The sequence below is a fragment of the Drosophila innubila genome (assembly GCF_004354385.1).
Source record: "Drosophila innubila isolate TH190305 chromosome 3R unlocalized genomic scaffold, UK_Dinn_1.0 2_E_3R, whole genome shotgun sequence".
In the NCBI taxonomy this organism is placed as follows: domain Eukaryota; kingdom Metazoa; phylum Arthropoda; class Insecta; order Diptera; family Drosophilidae; genus Drosophila; species Drosophila innubila.
In genome coordinates, this window is record NW_022995380.1 from 4088937 (window position 1) to 4113044 (window position 24108).

A 24108-nucleotide genomic window follows, 5' to 3' on the forward strand; every position below is an offset into this window, starting at 1 on the left:
CCCAAATTTTGCTTTCTGCTACGACCAAAGCTTTTTTTTTGTAGCAAACAAACTTGTTGAATATAAAATACAAAAGCTGTCGTCTATTTTCAAATAAAGATTTGGCCTCGCGGTTTGTGCGCCTTCGATAGCTCAGTTGGTAGAGCGATGGACTGTAGTTCGGCAATAGCATAATAGACATCCACAGGTCGCTGGTTCGACTCCGGCTCGAAGGAATATGATTAATTCTTTTTTTTAATTCTTACTTTTTTTTTAAATAAAATTAATCCTCAATATCTTTTAGCGGAATCCACAGAAAATGTGTCTGAATAGCGCTAGACAATTTATAAAATTTGTAAGAATGTAATAAACCAAAATTTAAATCAACTTGATTAAATTTATAAATTCTGTATTAAACTAAAAATGTTGAAGCGACTACTTTGATATCAAAATAAAATTAAAAACAAAGTTCAAAAAAATCCTTCGAGCCGGAGTCGAACCAGCGACCTGTGGATGTCTATTTTGCAATTGCCGAACTACAGTCCATCGCTCTACCAACTGAGCTATCGAAGGCACATGGGCAGCTGCGGTTAAGTAGCGGTGTCAAAGGGGGCCGAGTGAACTCATGTGAATTTGAATCGCCGAACATGTTGTGCTGCCAACAGCTAGTTCTGGTTATTTTTAGAGTTCGTTAGCTAGAAAATTTTTTAAATTACTGTTAGCCTGAAATATGGCTGTTTTCAATATAAATGTAGCTTGTTTTGCTATTAGTATTTCTTCTTTTCGTTTAAAAAGTTGGCAACACTGAGAAAAGATACAAATCTGGCAATTTAGCGTGTTCATTTATTCTTTTTATGCGCACAAGTTATAATAAATAAAGTTTCATTATATAAATGACAAATAAATATGTTTTCATTATATAAATGACAAATAAATATGTTGTTCTATTTGGGATGTGATGTTTAATATCATTATTCTCTTGCTTCGTTTAGCTTGTCTTAAAGATTTAACTAATGCATAATTTAGTTAGCAAAATAGTTAACATTAACAATACATTAAGTTACATTTAAATTTACAATTTGTTTTATTTATTTTTTATTTTTGGTGTGGTACCATTTCTCCTGAATTTTATCATCCTGCCAACTTAACTCAATTCTCGACTATATTTAATATGAATTTATAAAAATAGGCGTATGTTATAGTTAATTATCATCTAAACAATTTCATTTTGTGCACATCTTCGATAGGTTTTTTAATGTTACAGTGAAAGCTGAGCGTGCACGGAGATTATTGATCGAATTGATGCGATCTAAAAACAATTGCGAGATTTAATCTTTAATACAAAAAGCAACAAAAGACTTCTTACATTATTAAAAAAATACACAAAACACAATTCATAATATCACTAGCTAAAAAAAGCGATAAAATATAGATTTAAAGTAAATTTACAAATAATAAAATGGACATAAATAAGTTTAGTTTATAATACATAAATAATGAATTGTTGTCGTTTATCAGCTCAGTCCAGGGCGATTCCCTGCATCCAGGCGCTTAAATCGCTGCCATCGGATTCCATGATAATCTCATCGGGTTCGTCATTCGCCAGTAAATACTGTGCCGCCGTCCGTCCACTCAAATAGGCGCCGTGTACGGTGGAGTAAAAACTGGAATGCGTATGCTCGCCGGCAAATACAATCGCAGGCTGCAAATGAGATTATAAACATTTAAGTAAAGTACGGATTAGTTTCATCTTTACGATCTAGAACTACCTTCATAGCCTGCGGTGTGGCGTAAAGAGGTTGCGCCAGATTCTCAATATCCTCCTGCGTCGCTCCGACAGGTATTGAGGTGTATGCACCGCCCGTATATGTCTGCGTTTTCCAACTAGTGCTAAAAATATTTGAAGAGATATTATGATAATTCGGTTCCAACTCTGGGTAAAAGTCAGCTTACCACACACACAACTTGGGCTTGGGAACGTAGGGATCCTGCAGAAAGTTGCGCAAAATTTCCGTGCACTTTTCGGCTACAGTTTCATGTGATAGGGTCTCCATGTACTCGGCCTCGCGGCCAGATACCCAGCCAAGGAGCAGTGTATCCGTGATCTTGGCAAATGAATAAATTTTCTTATACCAATTTTTGCTAAGATAAGCCTCTGTGGCGCGCTCCTCCTCGGTAATCGCCTCGTGCTCCTCATCATCCCAGAGGAGCATCACCTCCGAGATGTCCGCGCTGAGAAATGGACGATCGTAAACGAGCAATATTTTGTCCACAGTGCCGAACATGAGATTCTCAATGGATTCCTGTTTGTAGTGTGGCAGCTCCGGGTCGAAGAGCGTCTTATGCGTATGCTTTAGCACGCCCAGCGGTATGGTGCATATCACATGACCGGCATGAAAGATCTGACCGTTCTCGCAGTCGACACGAACGGCCCCTTCGGGCGTGTAATCACAATTGCTGCTGGCATTGGACTCCATTGAGGCACCTCGTTGGGCGTCACCTCCAGCCGTCGGTACTTCCGTGACGGTCTTCTCAGAATCATCTGAATCCTCGTTTTCCGAGTGCTCATCAACGGTTTCCAGCCCGGTAAATGTCTTTTTTCGTTTCCAGTGTATCTTTTTCACCGGACACTTTGTCAGAATGGATCCTTTGGGTATTTGTGCGCTCATTGGTCGCAATATAGAGCTATATCCCGCTGGCAATACAATGTTGCCGCCTTGCAATTCCGTGTAGCTTCCTAAATAAAAGTAGAAGCTTTAGTTGATGTGTACAGATTAATTTTACAAATTTTAATACAAAATAATTTATTTTCTTAAGTTTTTCCCCTTTAAAAGATTTTTGAAATATGTCATAAAATTCTGAATTAATTGTTTTTATTAATTTTTGATTGTTTAGTAAGAGTCTCAAATAATTTTTCGATATAAAAAAGCATATAATTTGTTTAGTAATTTTCTGACATACCAAATCCTTTCTTAATTATTAAAAAGGAGTTTGGCTCGGGTTTATGAATTTTTCACTCTTTATTATCAGAAATACTTACCCAACTCCAGGAGATCCACCTCGTTCATATTGTGGCAGCCGGTGATGCAGGTCTCACGTTTGAGCAGACAATTGAAAATCAATTGCTTCAGCCGTTTCTCCTTGGGATCCTGCACTGAGCTCAAATAGATCTCAATCTCATAGTTGATGTGCTCCCCAACGCTATTAATGTCCGGCGGCGGGCTATACTGACACAGGAAATACTCATCACAGCGGCGTAGGAAACAGACGTACGCCTCGTAGATTTCCTGCAGTATGCTGAAAGGAACCTGATGGCCATCCTCTGTGGTGGCCACCACCTTGTGCGGCTTTGGTACGTTCACTACACTGACTAGACCATGCTGTACGGCTATCTCAAATATTGGATTGCCCAGCACGCCGTGTATCCAATTGGCGCCCAGTTCCACCTGGAATAAAAATAAATAATAATTTAAATATATAAATCACTATGTTTTGATGTACGAATTGAAATTAATTGAAATTTTTTAATTATAAATGATATTAAGGCACTTTATACAAATCTGGTGGCATTTTAATGCTAATAAAGCTGTTGAGACACTTGATCAAATACAATAATTATTAGTTAAGATTAATTTTTAAATTGAATAAAATACATTTGAAATAAATTCATTTTTTTTAATAACAAGATACAAATAATGAGTATTTGGTTTAATTTGAAACCAATTTAAAACATTCAGATTTCAATAATATGTATGAAAAATTATTATAAAAAGGAGTACTCTGTATGAAATGCCTAGGGTAACTTTAGGACCTTATAAAAAAAACTAAAATTTATTTTTACTTTGAATTAAACCACAAAAAAAACTGACCTATGTGATTAACTGGCTAAAATTAATTTAAATAATCGATAAGACTGCAGTTGTAATGGATTTCCCGCTGACTACGTGATCGTTTACCCGTTACGCCCATTGAAATCAGCTGATTGCCCCCTTAAACGCCCCTCGTGACGTCACAATTGTTAAGCATAATCTTATCTAGCATTAATTCCGTTGTATAACAAATGATTAAAAGAGAAATTTCATGGGAAAATGGTGTAAATCGAGGCGAGAACATGTGCTGAGTAAACAAGTAGTTATCATTGGTGGCTAGAAAAGCCATAAACTTGGCCAAAACAAATGAAATAAAACTTCGGGCAAGGACAAGGACAAGGACTCGGCAAAGGCTATAAAATGCATTAGACTAAAGTTTATCATTGAGATTCTTAGATAAATCTAAACATAATAAATCTATAGTGGTTATTATTATAATTAAAATATTATTATTATTAGCATAAGCGGTAAATTTTTTATTTGTTTAATATTTTCATGCGACAGGTCAATGCATTGTTGAGATTCTAAAATAAATCTAATAACATTTCTGAAATTTATATAAATTTTGTTGTTTGTTTAATATTTTTCACCGACAGGTTGATGCAACGCGTGGAAAAATCTATAATTTTCACAAGTGCCGGAAAAATAAATATTGCTCAACAACGAAAAATGACCAAAAATACAAGACACTTGGATGCCCCCTGCCGCCCACCGTATTGGCGCTGCCCCCTCTGAGGGTGCTTACATAATGCGTGCTGTACCTTTTGATTATTGTCAAGCGGTATGGACACAATGCGCCCACCCACCCGACCGCGAGCCTCCACAATGAGAAAATCATCGCAACCATTTTGCAACAGATGATTGGCAGCGGATAGACCAGCCATTCCAGCGCCAATTATTAAAACCTTAACATTTGTGCTGCTTGTAGTGTTGTTGTTGCTGCTGCTGCTGCTGGCGGCGTCGCTGCTGGGAGCTCCTGCGCCTTCATGGGCAACAGCGCGGTTAGCAGCAGCTGCGACCGCAACGGCAGCCGCAATATCGGCTAGTCCTTCCTCTGTGGGCGATGGAGCGGGCGTTTTCGGCTCTCTATCAGCCATATTGCCTTGTTTCACATATGCAATTGTTTTTGCTTTTTGTTATTTAAACGCTTTTAGTGATTTACTCTTGTATTTTTACTCCTCATTGCTTTTCGGTTGCACTCTTTTTTATATCGCGACGGCCACGAACTGTTTTGACGTTTAGTTGACAGCGATGTTGGGTTGCTTTTGCAAAGGGGCGGCGGGGGAGCGCAGCTGTTGGAAGCAGTAGCCATGCGCCGGCAGCATACTGGACTGTTGTATTTATGATAATTTTGACAGTTTACAAATTAATTATCGCATTTTCTTAACTTTTATAGCAATTTGAATAATTAGCTTTTTTAAGTTATTTAAATCATTTTCGACAGGAAATAACTGCACAGCTGTTTATGGTTGAGCTGCCAGACTCCAGGCTGGAATGTAAACAAGCTTTAAGTGCTGCCAGACTTTAATTGCAAACGTTCCGGCAACGCTGAGCTAACATCTGTAAAAGTTGCAGTTTGTTTTTTTTTTTTAGTTTGTTTGCGGACGATAAAAATGCATTAATAATATACAAATAATAACAAACTGTGTGATTTGCATGCAAAGCGTGCAAAATATGTAAATAGTCAAGCGTGAGAAAGGAATAATAAGCAGCAAAATGACAGACGCCTACTGTTTGTCCAATTTTATTGATTTTTCACCACATTTGTCGCAGCCGCTGAGGCACAGCAATCGGATCAAGGTAAAAAATTGATTGTAATACAATACCTGAAAGTACTAAGTTAGTATATGTTCAATTGTAGTATACGTGCTTTGATATCTCCGACAACTACATCATCTTTGGCGCTACATCGGGCTCGCTGTACTTTTTCAATCGTGGCGGCAAGTTTATGCACTTGATTCCCAATAAACATGGCCCAGTTACACACTTAAGCATATCGGCTAACAATAAGTATGTGGCATTCGCCACACAACGTTCGCTGATATGTGTGTATGCGGTAAATCTGTCGGCCCAGGCCGCTCCACAGGTGATTGTCACACACCTGAGCACCGATCAGTCGGTGCAGGTGAGCTGCATCCACTGGACGCCGGATGAGAAGCAATTTTACTATGGAGACACTCGTGGCCAGGTCAATCTCGTGCTGCTCTCATCGTTTATTGGTCACAGCCTGCTGTTCAATATGTCTGTGCATCCGCTGTTATATCTCGATTCTCCCATTGTACAGATTGATGACTTTGAATCTCTGCTTTTGGTGTCCAACAGCACCAAGTGCATCCTATGTAATACCGAGTTCGAAGAGTACAAACAGGTAAGACTACATCATATTCGCTTAGCACCCTATGATATATATCTATATATATTTATGTTGACAGATCGGTAACCGTCCTCGTGATGGCGCCTTTGGCGCATGTTTCTTTATATCTCCGCACGAATCGGTGCAGCCATCGCGCATCTATTGCGCTCGGCCGGGCACACGCATCTGGGAAGTGGACTTTGAGGGTGAGGTAATCCAAACGCATCAGTTCAAGAGCGCTCTGGCCACAGCCCCAGCTAAGATTTACAAAAATCACGACAGCGATGTAACGCACGATGACGACGACGATGTCGATGGGCATGAGGCCAATGACGAGCTGTTGGACTATCAACCACAGCAACTACAGTTCGCCAAGCTGCAGCGTTTTGGTCAGGACTTTCTCTTGGCCTTCACCGAGCTGGGACTCTATGTGTTTGATGTGCGTCAATCGACGGTTGTTCTCTGGTGTAATCAGTTTGAACGCATTGTCGATTGCCGTGTTGCCGGCTCCGAAATCTTTGTGTTTACCCAAACTGGATCACTGTACAGCGTCCAGCTGCAGACGCTGCAAACGCATGCCATTTCTCTGATGCAGCAGTCGAAGCTTCCACAATGTGCCCGCTTACTGCGTCAACATGTCAAATATTTTGCGGACAAGGCCAGGGAGAACTACGATCTAAAGCTGCTCAATCAGTTAAAGCAGCTGCTCATCGAACGACAGCAGTATGAGCTGCTTAACGATATATCTGTAATCTTTGATGCCATTGCCCAGTGCACGGGCAGTGCATTGGACACCCAAAGCTCCGGCGGCAGCTCGGCAACCACGGAGCTTAGTGCCAGTCTCAGCACAGCAGCAGTAGCAGCCGCTGCTACGACGACATCAACGACATCGGTTCCGCCAAGAGGTGTTTATGTGCTGGAAAATGCTTTTTGCGACAATCTTAAACAGCCCCCCAAATCAGGACACTTCAAGGATGCACTCCTGACGGTCACCGGGAAATTTGGCAAGAACATCATCAAGTACAAGTTCAACATATTTGCCGAGGAGCAACAGCAGCAGCTGGTACGAGAGTTAATCCCTGCCAGCGAGCGTTCGCTGCCCTTTAAGGATATTAAAGCGCGTTACGAGTCGCAGGATAATGTTGATGACAATGATGAGGAAATTGTTTGCCGCAGCAGCAGCAGTCATGGCACAAGTGGGAAACGCGCCACCGCAACAACTCCCCATATTAGTCCCGAGGAGAAGACCATATACAATTTGTACTTGATCCAAAAGAGCGCCAAGTTCAGTCGTACCCATTGCGTGGAACGATATCGTGCCGTATTTGATGAGTATGCAGCCAATGAGCTGATCCATCTGCTTGGCAAGTTGGCCCAGGTGATGGTGGAGCACGGTGACAGCTTGGAGCAGGCACAATGCAACTGCTACGAAATGTACTTTAACTATTTGAATCCCGAGCTCATCTGGGAAATGGATGATGCGACACGGGACTATATTGCCAGTGGGTTTGTGCTTCTAAATGCCGGCAACGAGATTCTTCGTTGCATCCATTGCAATTTCCCGCTGCGTTTTGATAATGCCTGTCACTATCATGATATTGGCGCGGTTCTCTTGCGATACTTTTGGTCCCGGAACGAGCAGCTCAAGTGTTTTGATGTCTTGCAGGCGGTTCCATCTCTCTTGGATGTCCTGGCCAAGTTTTATTTGGCGGAACACAATCTGGACAAAGTGCTGCCCATTGTGTTTAACTACGGCACCGTCGAACTGCTCCAGGATGTCGGACGACAGCTCAATATATCCGCTTGGGCGCGACTCTTCGAGCAGTTTGTGGAATTGCAACGTGGTCGTCTCGTTTGTGTCAACTGTGAGTGTGTGACCACTGTAGAGCAGGAGCAACTGACTCGACACTTTTTCTACACCTGGAACTGCTTCCTCAACATTGCTCTGGATCACTTAACCGCCACCGAGACGCTGGCATTGATCTTCAAGTGGAGCTCCTATATTCCCAGCGATGCGATCGATCGGGAATTCTATACTCGCTGTTTACTCAAGGGCTAAGGAACGAACTTCTGATATTTATTGTTGGCCTGTTGGCAAATACTTTGCAACATCCCAAAAAAAAAAAAAAAAAAAATCCACACATTCCCTTTATATGTAAGAACATGTTATAATCTCTAGCTAAAGCTACAGCCAATACCAAAAGCATTTATTCTATATATGTACAGACATGTACATATACCCCGTATATGTAATAAATATATATTCCGTGTTTGTGCGTAAATAAAAGTTGTAAATTCCCATACATCCTTTGAGTTTTGTTTCAAAGTCTAATGAAGAGGCCGGAAATAAAATATTCGTAATACACACGCACATAACACATAAAGTTTTGGCATAATTCATACAAAATTTCAACTGCAAAGCAAGCATTTCTCAAACAAACATAGCGAAAGTATCCAGCTAGCGCTCAAAGTTGTTAAGGTTCTAGGAAAGACATAAATCAAAAAGGACTTGGGGCCTGGAAGACTAAAAACAAATCTGGCTCACACGCCGTGAGTAAAATTTTATTGAGTTCAGTCGTTCAGTAGTTTGGTTCGTTCTATTTTGCAATTAAATATTAGATAATTGTTTAAGCTTTAATTTTTTGATTTAAATTGCGCGCTAACCTCCATTTTTAGCTCCGATGGTTGGAAAGATTGTGGCGGTCGGGCGATAACTATTATACTCTGAACAGCTGAACTATTAAAATGTCTGATTCGATCGTTCATAAAAAACTGTACGAACGAACTTAATACCTTAATTGAACTACAATGATTTATTCCTTTCATTAAATGGCTAGGTGAGTTTAATAAAAGCATCCATTGAGATATCGAAGATTGGCCCTACCCTCGGCAGTCTGGTAACGCTTCACGCAAAGCAGCTCTATGAAATCAACCCTGTTGACAGCGATAACGATAACAAAAACGCTGACTCACACGCTCCCATCACCAGATCTCCACCATTTTTCCCGTGTGGCTCGTTTTCGCCGTTGGTGTGGATAAGACACGCGTCTGAAAGCAAAAAAAAACGCGAAAGCGTATAAAAACTTTAAATTTTAAGCACAAGCTCAATTACAGCTTGTAATTGTTAGTAGGCACAAGTAGGCCTAGTACATACAAACGTTTAATTCTTATTAATCGAAAGAACTAATTGTGAAAAAGTACAACCTCTCCACATAAGAACGTAGTAGCTTGTGGAACGTAAGAAGTTGTCGGAAAAAAAAACTAAGGAAAAACGTATAGACACGAAGTGCAACACAAAAGAAAAACAATTACATACATTATTTTTTTTGGAAATTGCAAGTGTGCGCAAAATCAGAACAATTGCAAAATTTTCCTAAACGGAAAGCAAGAAAAAACAAGCAAGTGATTGGAGGATAATATGAGTAATGCTATTAACCAAAATGGCACAGGTCTAGAGCAGCAAGTAAGTATGGTACTTGTGGTTGTTGTTGTTGGTTCGCAGTGGTGCGGTACAAAACGGGGTACATAATGGAAAAAGTAAAAAGAAAAAAAAAGGAAATGTGTTTGTGTGAGTGAGTGTGTGCTTTTGTGTATGTGTGTGTGTGAGTTCGTGCAAAAGTGTCGGCTGCTGATGCTCATGCTCATGCTGTCCACACGGTTATTGAACAATGTTCCGTCGGGGGGTCTACAAAAAATTTATTGATTTCATAACATACAAAATGTCTGACCGTGAAGCGCATTGCGCTTTTACATTCAGCACCGAACGGTGATTCGTGTACGTATGCGGTATGTCTGCGAGAGTGTGTGTATGTGCATGTACCCCATGTAAGTTCTTTCCATTTGTGTAATTTCTTTTGTATAAATTTTAGCTTGCCTCCAAATTGATATGAGTGTGTGTGTAGCCGCAATTCTAAACCAGTGCATTTATCAATGTATGTGTGTGAGAGCCAGTTGCGGCGTTCTCTTTGTCTTCTCTGTCGCTCAGGCACATGTGGAAGCTGAGTATTGTAATCAGCGTTGCCAGACAGTCGTGTAATCTTTGCATTGTGCGCACTTCCATATGCGAAAACAATACTTTCGGCACCCTATAAGCAATTGGACTGTGAAAACAAGTTCCACTTTGTATAGCTTCCACTGCGGCTTCGTTGCTTCTGCTTCTCGATTTATTTTTTTTCTCTATTTCGATGAAAAACTTTGAACTAAGCCCGATGTTTGTATCAGTGTGGGTGGAAGATAGTTGTTGTTGTTGCTAGGCCTCTGTCAAAATCTTCTCAAACTAGTTGCGCTTATTCTTCGTGTACGTATATTTTTCATATGGATGTGTGTGTGAGAACACGTCGTGATTCAAAGAAAAAAAAAAAAAAAAATAGCGTGTATGTTGCCAACCGGGATTGGTGTGGACTGTGAGAAGCTTGAGAAGATTGCGATTTTTCTGTGTGTGTGAGTGTCTGTGTTTTCACCAAAAAACTTGTTATTTCTATGCTCTCTTTTGCTCGCAACGTCGAAGAAAGCGTTGAACTTGTGACGACAAGAATTTTGTTTATATATTTAAATCGGGGACTTAAACCGTAATCAAAACTAACCGGTATTAACCGATTGAAATTGTTAACCGTAACTGAAACCTAAGCCGAAACAAGACATTTTTATTATACCGAAACCGCAATAACAAAATTATTCAAACTGAAATAATCGATTAGCAATCGATTTATATATAACGGTTAGTTTCGGTTCAATCCAATATTACATTTAATTATGTTAAGGTGTAATCATTGGTTTTTAAACAAATTTTGATTTTAAATTTGAATTTTTGTTTATAGACTAACTATTTTTTACAACATTTCTTTCACTAATATTTAATGAACTGAAAGCATATGGGTTTTTCGAAACCTGCAAAAACCGGTAACCGTAACGAAACCGATACACGAAGATTTTAAGTAGCCAAAAACCAAAATACAATCAATTGAAATCCAAACTTAAACCTGTATTCGAAACGGTTTGATACCCTGATTTAAATAAATATACATATATATATATATATTATTTTTTAAATTTGCTAATTTTTGATTGATGTGACTTGCAGGTTGCTGGTCTGGACTTGAATGGCGGCTCGGCTAACTATAGCGGCCCCATAACAAGCAAGACTTCCACTAATTCGGTCACTGGTGGCGTTTATGTGCCCCCGCATCTTCGAGGTGGTGGTGGCAACAACAACGCGGACGTAGACAATCAGGGCCAGGGCTTTGATTCAGGTGCCGCACCCCGTCAGGATAACAGGGACCAGCAGCAGCAGCAGCAGCAACGCGGCGGTGAATATCGTCGAGGTGATCGCGGCGGTAATCGCGGCTTTAATCGCCAGAGCGGCGACTACGGAAGTTTTGGCAGCGGAGGAGGCGGAGGCGGAGGTAGGCGTGGCGGTGGCAATCGCTACGAGGACAACTATAACGGTGTGTAACACCCATCAATAGGCATATAACATTATTGCTATTCTTTCTCTTTTGCTCTCTCTCAGGTGATTTCGACTCTCGCCGCGGCGGCGACTGGAATCGCGGTGGTGGTCGCAGTTTTGGGGATAGACGCGGACCATCTTACCGTGGTGGCGGCGCCGGTGGCGCTGGTGCCGGTGGCAACGGTCTCAATGAACAATCGGAGGAGGCACAGCAGCCACGCAATGATCGCTGGCAGGAGCCGGAACGCCCAATTGGCTACGATGGTGGCTCATCTGAAGGTGGCGGACCCGGCGGCGGCGGTGGCAACAGAAGCTATAACAATCGCGGAGGCGGCGGCGGCGGTGGCTACAACAATCGCTGGAAGGAGGGCGGCGGCGGCGGAGGACCCAACACCGATTACACAAAACTGGGAGCACGCGACGAGCGTTTGGAGCAAGAGCTCTTTGGGGTGGGCAATACGGGCATCAATTTTGACAAATACGAGGATATACCCGTGGAGGCGACGGGCCAAAATGTCCCGCCTCATATCACAACGTTCGATGACGTGCAGCTGACGGAGATCATACGAAACAATGTGAATTTGGCGCGTTATGACAAACCGACGCCGGTGCAAAAATACGCCATACCGATCATAATCAGTGGCCGGGATCTGATGGCCTGTGCCCAGACCGGTTCTGGCAAAACGGCCGCATTTCTGGTGCCAATCTTGAATCAGATGTACGAGCACGGACTGTCGGCACCGCCGCAAAGCAATCGGCAATATAGCCGACGCAAACAGTATCCGCTGGGCCTGGTGCTGGCACCAACCCGTGAGCTGGCCACACAAATCTTTGAGGAGGCCAAAAAGTTCGCCTATCGCTCTCGCATGCGTCCAGCTGTGCTCTACGGTGGTAATAATACCAGCGAGCAAATGCGTGAACTGGATCGCGGTTGCCATTTGATAGTGGCAACACCTGGACGCTTGGAGGATATGATAACACGCGGCAAGGTCGGATTGGAGAATATACGTTTCCTTGTCTTGGATGAGGCCGATCGTATGTTGGACATGGGCTTTGAGCCACAAATTCGTCGCATTGTCGAGCAGCTGAATATGCCGCCGACCGGTCAGCGACAGACGTTGATGTTCTCGGCGACATTCCCAAAGCAAATCCAGGAGCTGGCCAGTGATTTTCTCAGCAATTATATATTCTTGGCTGTGGGACGTGTCGGCTCCACTTCGGAGAATATAACGCAGACCATATTGTGGGTATATGATCAGGATAAGCGATCATATTTGCTCGATCTGCTGTCATCGATAAGGAATGGACCCGAGTACTCCAAGGACAATCTGACGCTTATCTTTGTGGAGACAAAGAAGGGAGCCGATTCTCTAGAGGAATTCCTCTATCAATGCGATCATCCGGTGACCAGCATTCACGGTGATCGCACACAAAAGGAACGCGAGGAGGCGTTGCGCTGTTTCCGTTCCGGAGATTGCCCCATTTTGGTAGCCACCGCGGTGGCGGCACGTGGCCTGGACATTCCGCATGTGACACATGTTATTAACTTTGATCTGCCCACCGATGTGGAGGAGTATGTGCATCGCATTGGCCGTACTGGTCGCATGGGTAATCTCGGTGTTGCCACATCATTTTTCAACGATAAGAATCGCAACATTTGCTCCGATCTGCTGGAGCTGCTCATCGAGACCAAGCAGGAGATACCCGGCTTTCTGGAGGAGATGCTTAGCTCGGATCGCGGTCACGGTGGTGCCAAGCGTCGCGGTGGTGGCGCCGGTGCTCGCTATGGCGGCGCTGGCTTTGGATCACGCGATTACCGTACTACTTCTGGCGGTGGCAGCGGCGGACGAAGCGCTGGTCTCGGCAGCGGCGGCGGTGGTGGTGGTGGACGCGGCAGTGGCTCTGGAGGCGGCGGCGGTGGTGGCAACTATCGTAGCAATGGCAATTCGTATGGTAAGTTTGGTGAGTGATTAATGCGCGCAGTTCTTCAATGTGTGATTGGCATATACTAAATTCGATATTCCCATCCTCAAATGACAGGTGGAAGCTCTGGAGGCGGCGCTTATGGCGGTGGTTCCTATGGTGGCTCCTATGGCGGTGGCGGCGGCGGTGGCTCACACTCAAACAATGGCCCAGATTGGTGGGGTCAATGAGCAAGGCCTGTAAGCCAACAGCAAGGCGGCAAGCAACAACAAAAACAGCAACAACAACAACGTCAACAACATCCTGACTGTCGTCACTATTAAATGAAAACAAAAAAAAAACAAAACAAAACACAGAAAATAGGAAACGTAAAGAATAGAAACAGAGGATAGAATAGCATATAAAACAAAAAGAAAAGAAACAGAGCCTCAAGCAGAAACATTTTGAACCGATAACAACTTTATTATATTTGCATATTATATGTAACTATATATATATCAACTATATATATATATATAGCGGCAGCAAATGTTAAAGAGAAACTGTCTGTGCGCAGCGCAAACATACACACACACACTCACACACACATCAATACCCACACCCAACACCCAACATACACATTTACAATAGCAAAAACATTACAAATAAAAAATTGTTTAAAAATAACACATATATACAATGTGCATATATGAACAAGAACAACCGCAGCAAATTACAAACATTTAATTGTAGTTTATAAAACACGCGACTAAAACTAATACAGCAACAACAAATTACAAATATGCTAGAGCTAAGAGGGCGACACAGAGAGAGAGAGAGAAAAATTATAAGGATTTATTAAGTAACGACAATTTATGAATTTTTGTCCATCTCGATAATTATCTCTTTCAACTATTGAAATCGATATACAAGAATTATTAAATCGATAAGCGATACAAATAAAAATTGAACATAAACTTCGATTGATCAATCGATGATTTTAAAGAAAAAGCATAACTAAACTAAAGTTATATATTATTATATTTAATGGTATATAAATCGATATATAATTATGTACTATAATTAAATCCACACACACACAAAACAAAAACAAAACATACAAGAAAAATCATTAAAAATAAAAAAAATCAAGTTTGCTAAAAATAAATCGAATAATTTAGCAAATGGAAATTCATGAATTTTTATTGCATAAAACAATGGGTTGCTTTGTGATATTTAAATAACAGAAAAACAAATATTAAAATTTTAAACAAATTGATAAAATCATTAAGAATTGTACTATTTTCAAGAGAAAATTAAGATTTCAAGCAATGCACCTTTTTAAGTGCTTTCCCGCCTTTGCTAACTTGAAAACGCTTTGCAAGCTCTTTCTTTTAAAGCTCGTTTATTTTAGCAATGCACAGTAGAAAAGGCCGTTAATAAAAGTTTATCGCACTTAATCAGCAATTGAGATTAAGTAAATAAATTTAAATACAGAGAGCGGATGAGCGTCAATTAGCTTAAACTGAGCGAAAGCTCACTCACGACGGATGATCACCGGTTTTCGAGTCGAGTCTCTAATTGGATTAGATTAGGCAAAACCTGATTAGGTTGCATTCTGATGGAGGAACAGCAGCAAACGTAGAGGAATTCTAGAATTCTGTTTTGTTTTTGTACAAAATTGACATATTAATGCTATTTGTTGTTTACAAAGGTGGTTCTGTTGTTTACGCGAATTGATGGCTGCTTTTGGCTCAGTTAATCGGAACGCGATGCATAAGCAATGTTGGTCGCTACTTTTGATCGGTTCGCTGATCGTCACGTTCGCGTTGATGTTCAGTTATTGGCACTTTGTGCCGCATCAGCTGAACATGATGTGGTCCCTCTTTAGAAACAATGGGAGTGAGAAGACGCCGGCTGCTTCAGAGATCAAGTATTTTTTTCCACCGGAGCCGGTGCCAGAGGAGCTGAATCTAAAACGCGGCGGGCCTTTTATCTATCAGATATTGCACTAGTTAATCGGACACTAGTATTATGTATTCTTAAACTGTTTCTATATTTTAAAAATAAATTTAAATTACATGTGTTATAGTATGTTAAGAGTAATTGGTGGCTTTGCTAGCATCACATATCATATGGTTTTTTGGTTCGTCTCAAACGTCCGACTTTTGATTGAGGGCCGCATAACCCACTGGAATCTCCTTCATCTCCGTTTGCAGGCACAGGAACTCGCCGCCAATGCACATAATGGTACCAGTGATCACATTGAGTAGCCACCAGGAGGCACTTGCAGGAAACGAACGATTGTACCACCAGCAGATGAGTAAGTGCAGCAAATGGAACGTGCAGCTGCAACAATAAATGAAAGATGCAAAGTTATTAATAAATCTATCTATTTATGGGAATTGCTAAAACTACATAGGACAAAACACAACAAAAAACAATTCAAATTAAAAAAGAGTGTTTTTTTTTATCTCAGTAGCATATAATGTAGTAAAAATAATGAAATAGAAATTAAATATCCATTGTATATTAAACTCTTTTGAGTGTGATTTCGAAAGTTAATTTTATAATAGCATTTAAAAAATCCTTTTCTTGTTTTTTACATGATCTTTTCCTATGACGTTTTTTTAATTTCTTTATAATAATTATCTCTACATTAAATAGTAAATTTTTGAATTTTGCAGTAAAAGGAATACTGTCTGTCCGTATGAACACAGAGATCTCAGAGATGGTAAGAGCTAGGAGCACCAAATATGGAATGTAGACTTCTTATAATGTCAGGCAGATAAAATATATTTGAAAATTTTGACACACCCCTCTGGGGGCGTAATTCGATTGAACCTACAACACCTTATTGGCTTATGACTATTAAAGATAGAAACTTCAAATTTGGTATGTAGAATCAAGTTTGATTTCATTTTTGGATAGAACCACTATAGCATATAGCTGCCATCGGAACGATTGATCTCAAGCTATAGTACCAGAAACTTTTTGTAAGATCAATCAACCAATCTGAGAAAATACGCACTTAAGTTGGCCTTATACATCCTGACCAAATTTGATTAAAATAGTTCTCTGCAAGGTCACAGGGTATCCTGTTGTCGAGCGCACTCGGCTGATCCGTTTTTTTTTTTTAAATATATCAAAATCATACCATCAACCAAATCAAAAAATATGCGGGATTAGTCCCTATGCTTCTTTAAGAATATTTAACAAGATGTGAAGGTTCTCTGAATCATTTTTAAGCATCTGGCCATTAAGGACCTTATGTGGAAATGACCAAATGCAGATAATTAAATAAAATATTACCTAAAATCCAGACACAGCTTGGCACGCCGCACAATGCACCACAGTGCCAAAGATGCCACAAAAGCATTAACGACAAACGCACAAATCACCAAGCGACCGCCCAGATCGTATATATGTATCTCCTGTGAATGAGGAGGGTTTTAGTATTTATGTTAAGTATATCCCATTGAATGCTCCAACTTACATGATACTCAAATATGTGATCCAGCGTATAATTGTCGCCAGCCAATTTGTTGGCTACAAACACAAGAAGGCCGAGTGAAAAGTACACGCAGCACTGCATCGATAGAATCTGTGACGTCAGCAGTGTGGGGTCCCATTGTGTGTTTCGAAATGTGCCACCTTTCATTTTAATCAATCTTCTTTTCAATTGGCAAAACTGTTATTTATGTCTCTCATATGTGCTTACAATGCAATAACAAAACACTGACTCAGCATTAAGGTGCCCACACACGACAAGCATGTGCGAACAGCATGCTCGGCTCGTTTAAATTGTTAGTTGGAGTAGTTGGCGAGCGGCTCGAAGGCAAACTAACAAAATCACAAAAAAAAATTGGGTTTTACGTCAGCGGTTGAATGGAACAAATTATTTATTGAAATCGAAACAAGTAACCTTTATATACGGTAAATCGCTTGCTTGAGAATTTCTACGAGCGAGCAAGCTCTTCACACATGCTTGTCGTGTGTGGGCACCATTACATATTGATAGCATATACTGCTTGTTTCTATCGATTAATAAAATTGATGAAAATTTAAAATTAGAAAAAGGCTAAATTGAGCTAAACATTTTGCTTGAAGATCGTCACCACTCGGGCAAAGAAGTTAAAAAATTAATTCTGAAAACATAGAACAATCGACTAAATTCTAACATAAATTCTGGGTTCAAAATTAAGAAAGTTTAAAAAAGGTACATTTATTCCGTGTACCATTTTTCTGAGATGTAAATTTTTTTTTTGGGTTTCGAAAATCAAGCCAGATCGGAAATGTTTACTGGGTGGCAACCTTCGGTTTATTTAGTATATCAATCAAATCAAATATATTAAATTAATAAGTATTTTGAATATCAAATATATATATATATATATAAACATCAGGCAGTAATGCAAAAGATGCAAAAATATGTGAGCTTTAAATGTTATGCGAAATTACAATTATATTTGATGCAACGTTGCATTTACAGAGTAAGCTTCGCTCCCTGGGCGTCGTAACAGCGGGCGCGACGGCGCTGTGCTTTGGCATCACAGTCTACCAGAATCAGGATCATCTAATCCGCACATTTGTTATGCCGGCTGTGCGTTTATTGCCGGCGGAGACCAGCCACAATTTGGCCGTGTGGGCGTGCAAATATCGCCTTTATCCCGCCTCGGACTACATGGATGACATGAATTTGCATAACTCGTTTTTTGGCCGGCTTATTAGCAATCCCATTGGCATAGCAGCTGGTTTTGATAAAAACGGCGAAGCTATTTGTGGTTTGAAGGATTTGGGATTCGGTTTCATTGAAATTGGCAGCGTGACGCCGTTGGCGCAGGATGGAAATCCTAAGCCGCGTGTTTTCCGACTGATCAATGATCGGGCGATTATTAACCGCTATGGCTTCAATAGCGATGGCCACGAAGTGGTGGCTGAGCGTCTACGCAAATTGCGAGAACGGGAGGATTTCAATGCCGTCATTGGTGTCAATTTGGGACGCAATCGGGACACTCAAACGCCAGTCAACGATTACGTAGCGGGCGTCAGGACATTTGGTCCCGTTGCCGACTATCTGGTTGTGAATGTGAGCAGTCCCAATACCCATGGACTCCGGGATTTACAGAGCAAAGCCAAGTTGACGGAACTCCTGGTGGCTGTGAATAATGCACGTGCCGACCTCAAGAATTATGAAAAGGTACCCGTTCTGTTGAAGCTATCGCCAGATCTGGATTTGGATGACATGAAGGATATCGTAGAGGTCCTTAACAAAAAGCAATGCCGCGTCGATGGCTTGATTGTGTCCAACACGACCGTGGCACGCGATAATATCACAGACATTAAGTTTGTCAACGAGATGGGAGGCTTAAGTGGCGAACCACTGCGGGCACGATCCACCATGCTGATTGCCCAGATGTACGCATTGACCAAGGGTAACATTCCCATCATTGGCGTCGGTGGTGTCTCCTCTGGCCAGGATGCCTTCGAGAAAATCGAAGCGGGCGCATCCTTTGTACAAATCTACACGGCACTTGCGTACGAGGGACCCGATGTAGTCGATCGTATTAAGGAGCAGCTATCCTCGAAGCTTAACGAGCGTGGCTTTTCCAATGTCCGGGCCGCTGTTGGTTCAAACTACAAGCAATATTTACCCTCGAAATGATCACTGCACAAATCTCAGGCAATTAAATTGTGTGTATATATTTTATGAATTAAATCGTACTATGTATTTTCATTGGCTCGCTGTACATTGAGCACGCGACCCTCTAAAAAGTGTGTGTTCTGATTACTGGCACTATTGTAGGCGTCCCGCTGGCTGAAGATCACGAAGCCGTAGTATTTCGAGAGTCCCATCTGCTTATCAAAGACAACTTCGGCATTGGCCACATGGCCAAAGCGGGAAAAGTAAGTCCGCAACTCCTTGCCACTGATGGTCCATGGTAGATTTCCAACAAAGAGCTTGTAGCTGTTGCGCGCAACGTTGCTGGACATGATTGTTTGTGATCAATTGCAATTAAGTAATAATTTCCAATAGGTTATCTTTTTTGTTTACTTTTTTAACAGAGTTAAAAACTTAACATTTTGCTGGCCTGCTATTAACATCGATTAATCTAGATTTATAAGTGTTCGCAGCCTTGCTTTTTTTTTTTGGTACTTTGATTTTTGTATCACTGCTGCCAACTTTTTAGAGGAATAAATAGCTGTTTCTGGCTGGAAAGCAACCGAAAAATAACTGCCATCTTTTTAAGCACCGGACTCTAGGAAAATTATTGCTAAAAAACTACAAAAATTTAAGATGCGCGCGTTAGCAGATGTTAAATGTGGAGCAAATTGCTAATGAGGAGTAACGAATATACCAGAACATCTGGTAATTAATAAATACTGAATCAGTATCAGTGCGGCCACACTGATTTCGATTAATGCAAATTTTAAAATGCAATAACTTTGCAATAAATTAATAATTTGATGAAAATCTATACAACTCGAAATTAGATAAAATTAAGGAAAACATATTAATGAAGGTTTGAAGCTCTTCACTCCAAGCAGAGAGAAGTTACAAATTTAATTAAAAAAATTATATCTTTATTATATTATATCTTTAATATAAAAAAAAATTAAATCAAGAATGAATTCTTTTAGTAGCAAAGTTTTTGCAAAATGGATTAAAATTGTACATGTGGCCAGATCGGAAAATGTTGCATGGTGGCAACCTTTGATCTGGGTGGCAACCTTTCACACCAGCTTTAATGTTTTTTAGTCTATTTTTATGTAAAACGAAAGTGCAAAAATGAAAAGGACATAAATGCGCACTCGACAGTTGAACAAATAATTGAGCTGTGCACTCAAATTAACAAGCAACGGTCGGTGCTCGGTTATGGTTTGATATCCATTTTACCAGTTTTCGCTGCGAAAATAATTTCGGCGCCCCGTTAAGCGACGTGTATTGGGGCGCGGCGCTCAACTGAAAAGACCAAAACGACGAGTATAAAGCCAATATCAATAATAAATTTGCTAGAGATATCAGCGACAGATATCCACAATGGCCGAAAGACCGAAAAATTTGTTTGCAAGTGAGTAATTTGCTTAAATCTGCCCACGCACTCATACATACGCACTCACACAAATATACATGTACATTCGCAAGACACAGACACACACACACACACACGCACAAACAGAGATAATAGGTCTTGTCACTGACGCAGTGCATGATGGATGAAATGCAGTTTGATAAGCCGTGGATCATAAATAACAATTTGTACTCTTATCTAATATTTATCCACAGCTGGACCGAGTCGGTCACGCATTCCACCTGATCAGCTCAATCTGAACAATCTTAGCATACGACATCCGCCATCGTCAACGTCGTCAACATCGTCGGGATCGACATCGTCAGGCTCAAGTTCCTCATCGCAGCAAAATAATGTGGCGTTACGTTTTGGCGCCCAACCCAGCTTTGTGCCAGCTGTACCCGTGCCCAGCAGCAGTAGCAGTATTAGCACCAGCATCATATCCAGCACTGGCCCTGGAACTGGAACTGGTACTGCCAGTGGAAGTGGAAGTAGCAGCAGCACCGCAACGGATCGTCATCGGGAGCGTATAAGACAGCAGGCATGCGGCAAGCTGCAGTTTGGCGATGGTGCCGCCAACACACATCATTTTACATCAGATGATCTCGAAGATTTGGGCGAAATTGGTCGCGGTGCATTTGGGGCAGTTAACAAGATGATCTTCAAGAAATTGGACAAAGTGATGGCTGTGAAGCGTATACGCTCAACGGTCGATGAAAAGGAGCAAAAACAATTACTTATGGATCTCGAGGTGGTCATGAAGTCAAATGAATGCATCTACATTGTGCAGTTTTATGGGGCGCTCTTCAAGGAAGGCGACTGCTGGATATGCATGGAGCTAATGGACACCTCGTTGGACAAGTTCTATAAGTACATATTTGAGAAAAAGCAGCGGCATATACCCGAGTCCATATTGGCTAAGATCACGGTGGCCACAGTGAATGCTCTCAACTACTTAAAGGAAGAGCTTAAGATCATACATCGTGATGTCAAGCCGAGCAATATTCTCTTGCATAGACGTGGTGACATTAAGTTGTGTGATTTTGGCATCTCTGGGCAGCTAGTCGATTCCATAGCCAAGACTAAGGATGCGGGCTGCAGGCCCTATATGGCGGTTCGTCTACATTTATTCCATACGTCTTATATCAATATTAAACTAGCTCTCTTTTTGACTTTACAGCCCGAGCGCATTGATCCGGAGCGCGCCAAGGGTTACGATGTGCGCAGCGATGTTTGGTCTTTGGGCATAACATTGATGGAGGTGGCCACTGGCACATTTCCCTATCGCAAGTGGGATTCGGTATTCGAGCAGCTTTGCCAGGTAAGAGTTGTCGTTTTTGTATCGTTTACTATTATAAATTCATAGATTAATGAATTATATACACTTAGCACAACATTTATTCGTTTACTTGCCATTTTCAAGTTTTTCAAGTTTTATAAGGGTATATTGTTTCGTTGGAATGTATCTCCGACACAACAAAGTATATATATTCTTGAACAGCATCAACAACCGAGTCAATAAGACCCCTCTGTCGACTTTTATCAAGTTTGTTTGAACTTTTAAAATTCCATCCGCCCGCAGTTTTCAAGATATAATGTAATTTTTTGGAATTACCATTATCTATTATTATTATCTATCTTCCCACTTAATTCCAACAAATTCGGTCAAATAAAACTTTAATAATAACTGTTTTAAGTTTCATAGAAATGCAAGAACAAATAATTTTTGTGGCATTTTTTTTTTGATTTTCAAGTTTTAAGTTTCATAGAAATGCAAGAACAAATCATTTTTGTGCCATTTTTTTTTTTTGATTTTCATGCTTCTTCATGGTCCTTTTAAAAAAACCTTATTTATCAGTATGTGCAAAACATTGATTAATTCTGTAGTTAAATTTTTAATGCGTACATTAAAATAACGGTATGATCTTATCATCTGAAAAATGAAAACGTAGTTTTACTTTTTTAACCTGACCTACAATCGCCGTTGGTTGAAGTTAAAAAATTTGAGTTGACTGGTTCTATACATTTAATAAGGGGACTTTTATATTGGAGGCATTCGAGACCTCCAGGATAATTGCTAATTTTAACTTTGTTATATTCAACTTGAACGACTTTTTGCCCAGGTTGTCCAAGGCGATCCGCCACGTTTGCATACATCCTATAATGGCATGGAGTTCTCCCAGGAGTTTGTGGAGTTTGTAAACACTTGGTAAGTGATTGGTTAAACTACATTAATTGCACTCTTAATTGATGCCAATTATTTTCTTTATATGGAATTGCCCACAGCCTCATCAAGAAGGAAAGTGATAGACCTAAATATAGTCGGTTGTTGCAGATGCCGTTCATAAGGCGGGGCGAGAATAGCCACACGGATGTGGCGGCCTATGTGGCTGATGTGCTTGAGTCCATGGAAAGCGATGGCATCACACAGTTCACAACCAATCAGCCAGCGGAAAGTTAATCTAAAAAAGAGTCATAAAATAACTACAGTAACAACAAAAAAGGCAACCTAAAAACAGAGAAAACGAAAAGAAAAAAAAACTATATTGTTGTCTACTTTGTAGCATTCGTAGTAAACGTAGCGCGTATTTTGTTAAAACAAAAAAAAAAAAAAAACTAAAACGATAAATACATTTGTAAAGAGCGTATATAACTTTTGTATTTTGTGAAAAAATGAAAGTATAGCGCTATGAAACGGTTAAAAACATAATGATGATAACAAATGTGCGCTAGCTGGTATTGTATTGTGTTTTCTATAAACGGTGTAGAAATTCCTTTTTTTTTATCTAAGTTTATTGTTTATTATTGTCAATAAGAACAGAAGAAGAAACCAGCAATTTAATGCGAAATGAAAATTTAAAGCAATATTTGTAAACATTTGTAACATGCAGATCTAATGAAAATGGAAATGAAAATGTTAACTAAACACCAATTAAAAATAGCCATAAAACAATACACAAATAGATTATTATATTCGTTTTTGCATAATTTAAACGCATTTTATAAATTTTCTTTGCATATTAAAGTTAAGTAAAAAGCTTTAAACATTTGCCAAGTGGCTGCATTTTTTAAATTTGTAGGAGAAATTAATGAATGCAAAACAAAACAAAATTAATCCAATGATATACAATAAAATAATTATCAAAAATACATTAATACAAAACACACACACAGCTACACACGTTTTTATGCGTAGTAATTAGTTAATAAGCCCTAAAGAATATTTAGCAAAAACAAAAACAAATAAATGTATTGTGCCTAAGTATAAAGAAAACGATAAACAAATTAATGATTACAAATAAAAAGTCACAATAAAATATAAAGTGAAATAAATATAAAATAAAGTCAAGGCAATTAGTTTATGTAGTATACTTTAGCCAAGCTTATACACACACTCGGCTTTGTCATGCCTCTTACACCCACACACCCGCAGACACTCACACACAGATACACATGAACTGCACCGTCTATGCTCCCGTCTTAAAA

At 40.3% G+C, this 24108-nt stretch overlaps 8 protein-coding genes and 2 non-coding genes across 11 annotated transcripts; 6 read left to right on the forward strand and 4 right to left on the reverse strand.

The window, feature by feature from the left end:
• Positions 1-121: 121 nt before the first annotated feature.
• Positions 122-215, forward strand: Trnay-gua. The gene is made up of 2 exons: positions 122-158; positions 180-215. It is a non-coding gene; the product is annotated as a tRNA-Tyr (tRNA).
• Positions 216-458: 243 nt separating this feature from the next.
• Positions 459-552, reverse strand: Trnay-gua. Its single transcript has 2 exons — positions 516-552; positions 459-494 (listed from the first exon to the last, which is right to left on the reverse strand). It is a non-coding gene; the product is annotated as a tRNA-Tyr (tRNA).
• A 487-nt stretch (positions 553-1039) lies between these two features.
• On the reverse strand, positions 1040-5362 carry LOC117792405 (peroxisomal N(1)-acetyl-spermine/spermidine oxidase). Its single transcript, XM_034632538.1, has 5 exons — positions 4610-5362; positions 3020-3425; positions 1933-2716; positions 1749-1869; positions 1040-1681 (listed from the first exon to the last, which is right to left on the reverse strand). The coding sequence occupies exons 1-5, from the start codon at positions 4943-4945 to the stop codon at positions 1499-1501; spliced, it is 1830 nt and encodes a 609-aa protein (XP_034488429.1). The 5' UTR covers positions 4946-5362; the 3' UTR covers positions 1040-1498.
• Positions 5363-5385: 23 nt separating this feature from the next.
• Positions 5386-9451, forward strand: LOC117792403 (Hermansky-Pudlak syndrome 5 protein homolog). The gene is made up of 4 exons (XM_034632535.1): positions 5386-5648; positions 5710-6216; positions 6281-8751; positions 9039-9451. Exons 1-3 carry the CDS (start codon positions 5565-5567, stop codon positions 8258-8260), a joined length of 2571 nt encoding a protein of 856 aa, XP_034488426.1. The 5' UTR covers positions 5386-5564; the 3' UTR covers positions 8261-8751; positions 9039-9451.
• Positions 9452-9529: 78 nt separating this feature from the next.
• LOC117792404 (ATP-dependent RNA helicase bel) lies at positions 9530-14374 on the forward strand. 2 transcript variants are annotated; one of them, XM_034632536.1, is made up of 4 exons: positions 9530-9664; positions 11282-11645; positions 11711-13609; positions 13688-14374. In XM_034632536.1, exons 1-4 carry the CDS (start codon positions 9620-9622, stop codon positions 13798-13800), a joined length of 2421 nt encoding a protein of 806 aa, XP_034488427.1. In that variant the 5' UTR covers positions 9530-9619; the 3' UTR covers positions 13801-14374. The 2 variants fall into 2 exon arrangements, with proteins under 2 accessions (XP_034488427.1, XP_034488428.1); XM_034632537.1 differs by having other exon boundaries at positions 11711-13600.
• A 684-nt stretch (positions 14375-15058) lies between these two features.
• LOC117792075 lies at positions 15059-15635 on the forward strand. The gene has a single exon (XM_034632034.1). The coding sequence runs from the start codon at positions 15289-15291 to the stop codon at positions 15562-15564; it is 276 nt and encodes a 91-aa protein (XP_034487925.1). The 5' UTR covers positions 15059-15288; the 3' UTR covers positions 15565-15635.
• On the reverse strand, positions 15582-17414 carry LOC117792074 (protein SYS1 homolog). Its single transcript, XM_034632033.1, has 3 exons — positions 17046-17414; positions 16862-16983; positions 15582-15898 (listed from the first exon to the last, which is right to left on the reverse strand). Exons 1-3 carry the CDS (start codon positions 17208-17210, stop codon positions 15703-15705), a joined length of 483 nt encoding a protein of 160 aa, XP_034487924.1. The 5' UTR covers positions 17211-17414; the 3' UTR covers positions 15582-15702.
• Positions 17415-17848: 434 nt separating this feature from the next.
• Positions 17849-19324, forward strand: LOC117791593 (dihydroorotate dehydrogenase (quinone), mitochondrial). The gene is made up of 2 exons (XM_034631383.1): positions 17849-17982; positions 18042-19324. Exons 1-2 carry the CDS (start codon positions 17962-17964, stop codon positions 19212-19214), a joined length of 1194 nt encoding a protein of 397 aa, XP_034487274.1. The 5' UTR covers positions 17849-17961; the 3' UTR covers positions 19215-19324.
• Positions 19229-19649, reverse strand: LOC117791594 (SRA stem-loop-interacting RNA-binding protein, mitochondrial). Its single transcript, XM_034631384.1, has one exon. The coding sequence runs from the start codon at positions 19541-19543 to the stop codon at positions 19274-19276; it is 270 nt and encodes an 89-aa protein (XP_034487275.1). The 5' UTR covers positions 19544-19649; the 3' UTR covers positions 19229-19273.
• Positions 19650-20253: 604 nt separating this feature from the next.
• LOC117790697 (dual specificity mitogen-activated protein kinase kinase 4) lies at positions 20254-23891 on the forward strand. The gene is made up of 5 exons (XM_034630227.1): positions 20254-20622; positions 20838-21736; positions 21803-21943; positions 22746-22831; positions 22909-23891. Exons 1-5 carry the CDS (start codon positions 20592-20594, stop codon positions 23081-23083), a joined length of 1332 nt encoding a protein of 443 aa, XP_034486118.1. The 5' UTR covers positions 20254-20591; the 3' UTR covers positions 23084-23891.
• The last annotated feature ends 217 nt before the right edge of the window (positions 23892-24108 follow it).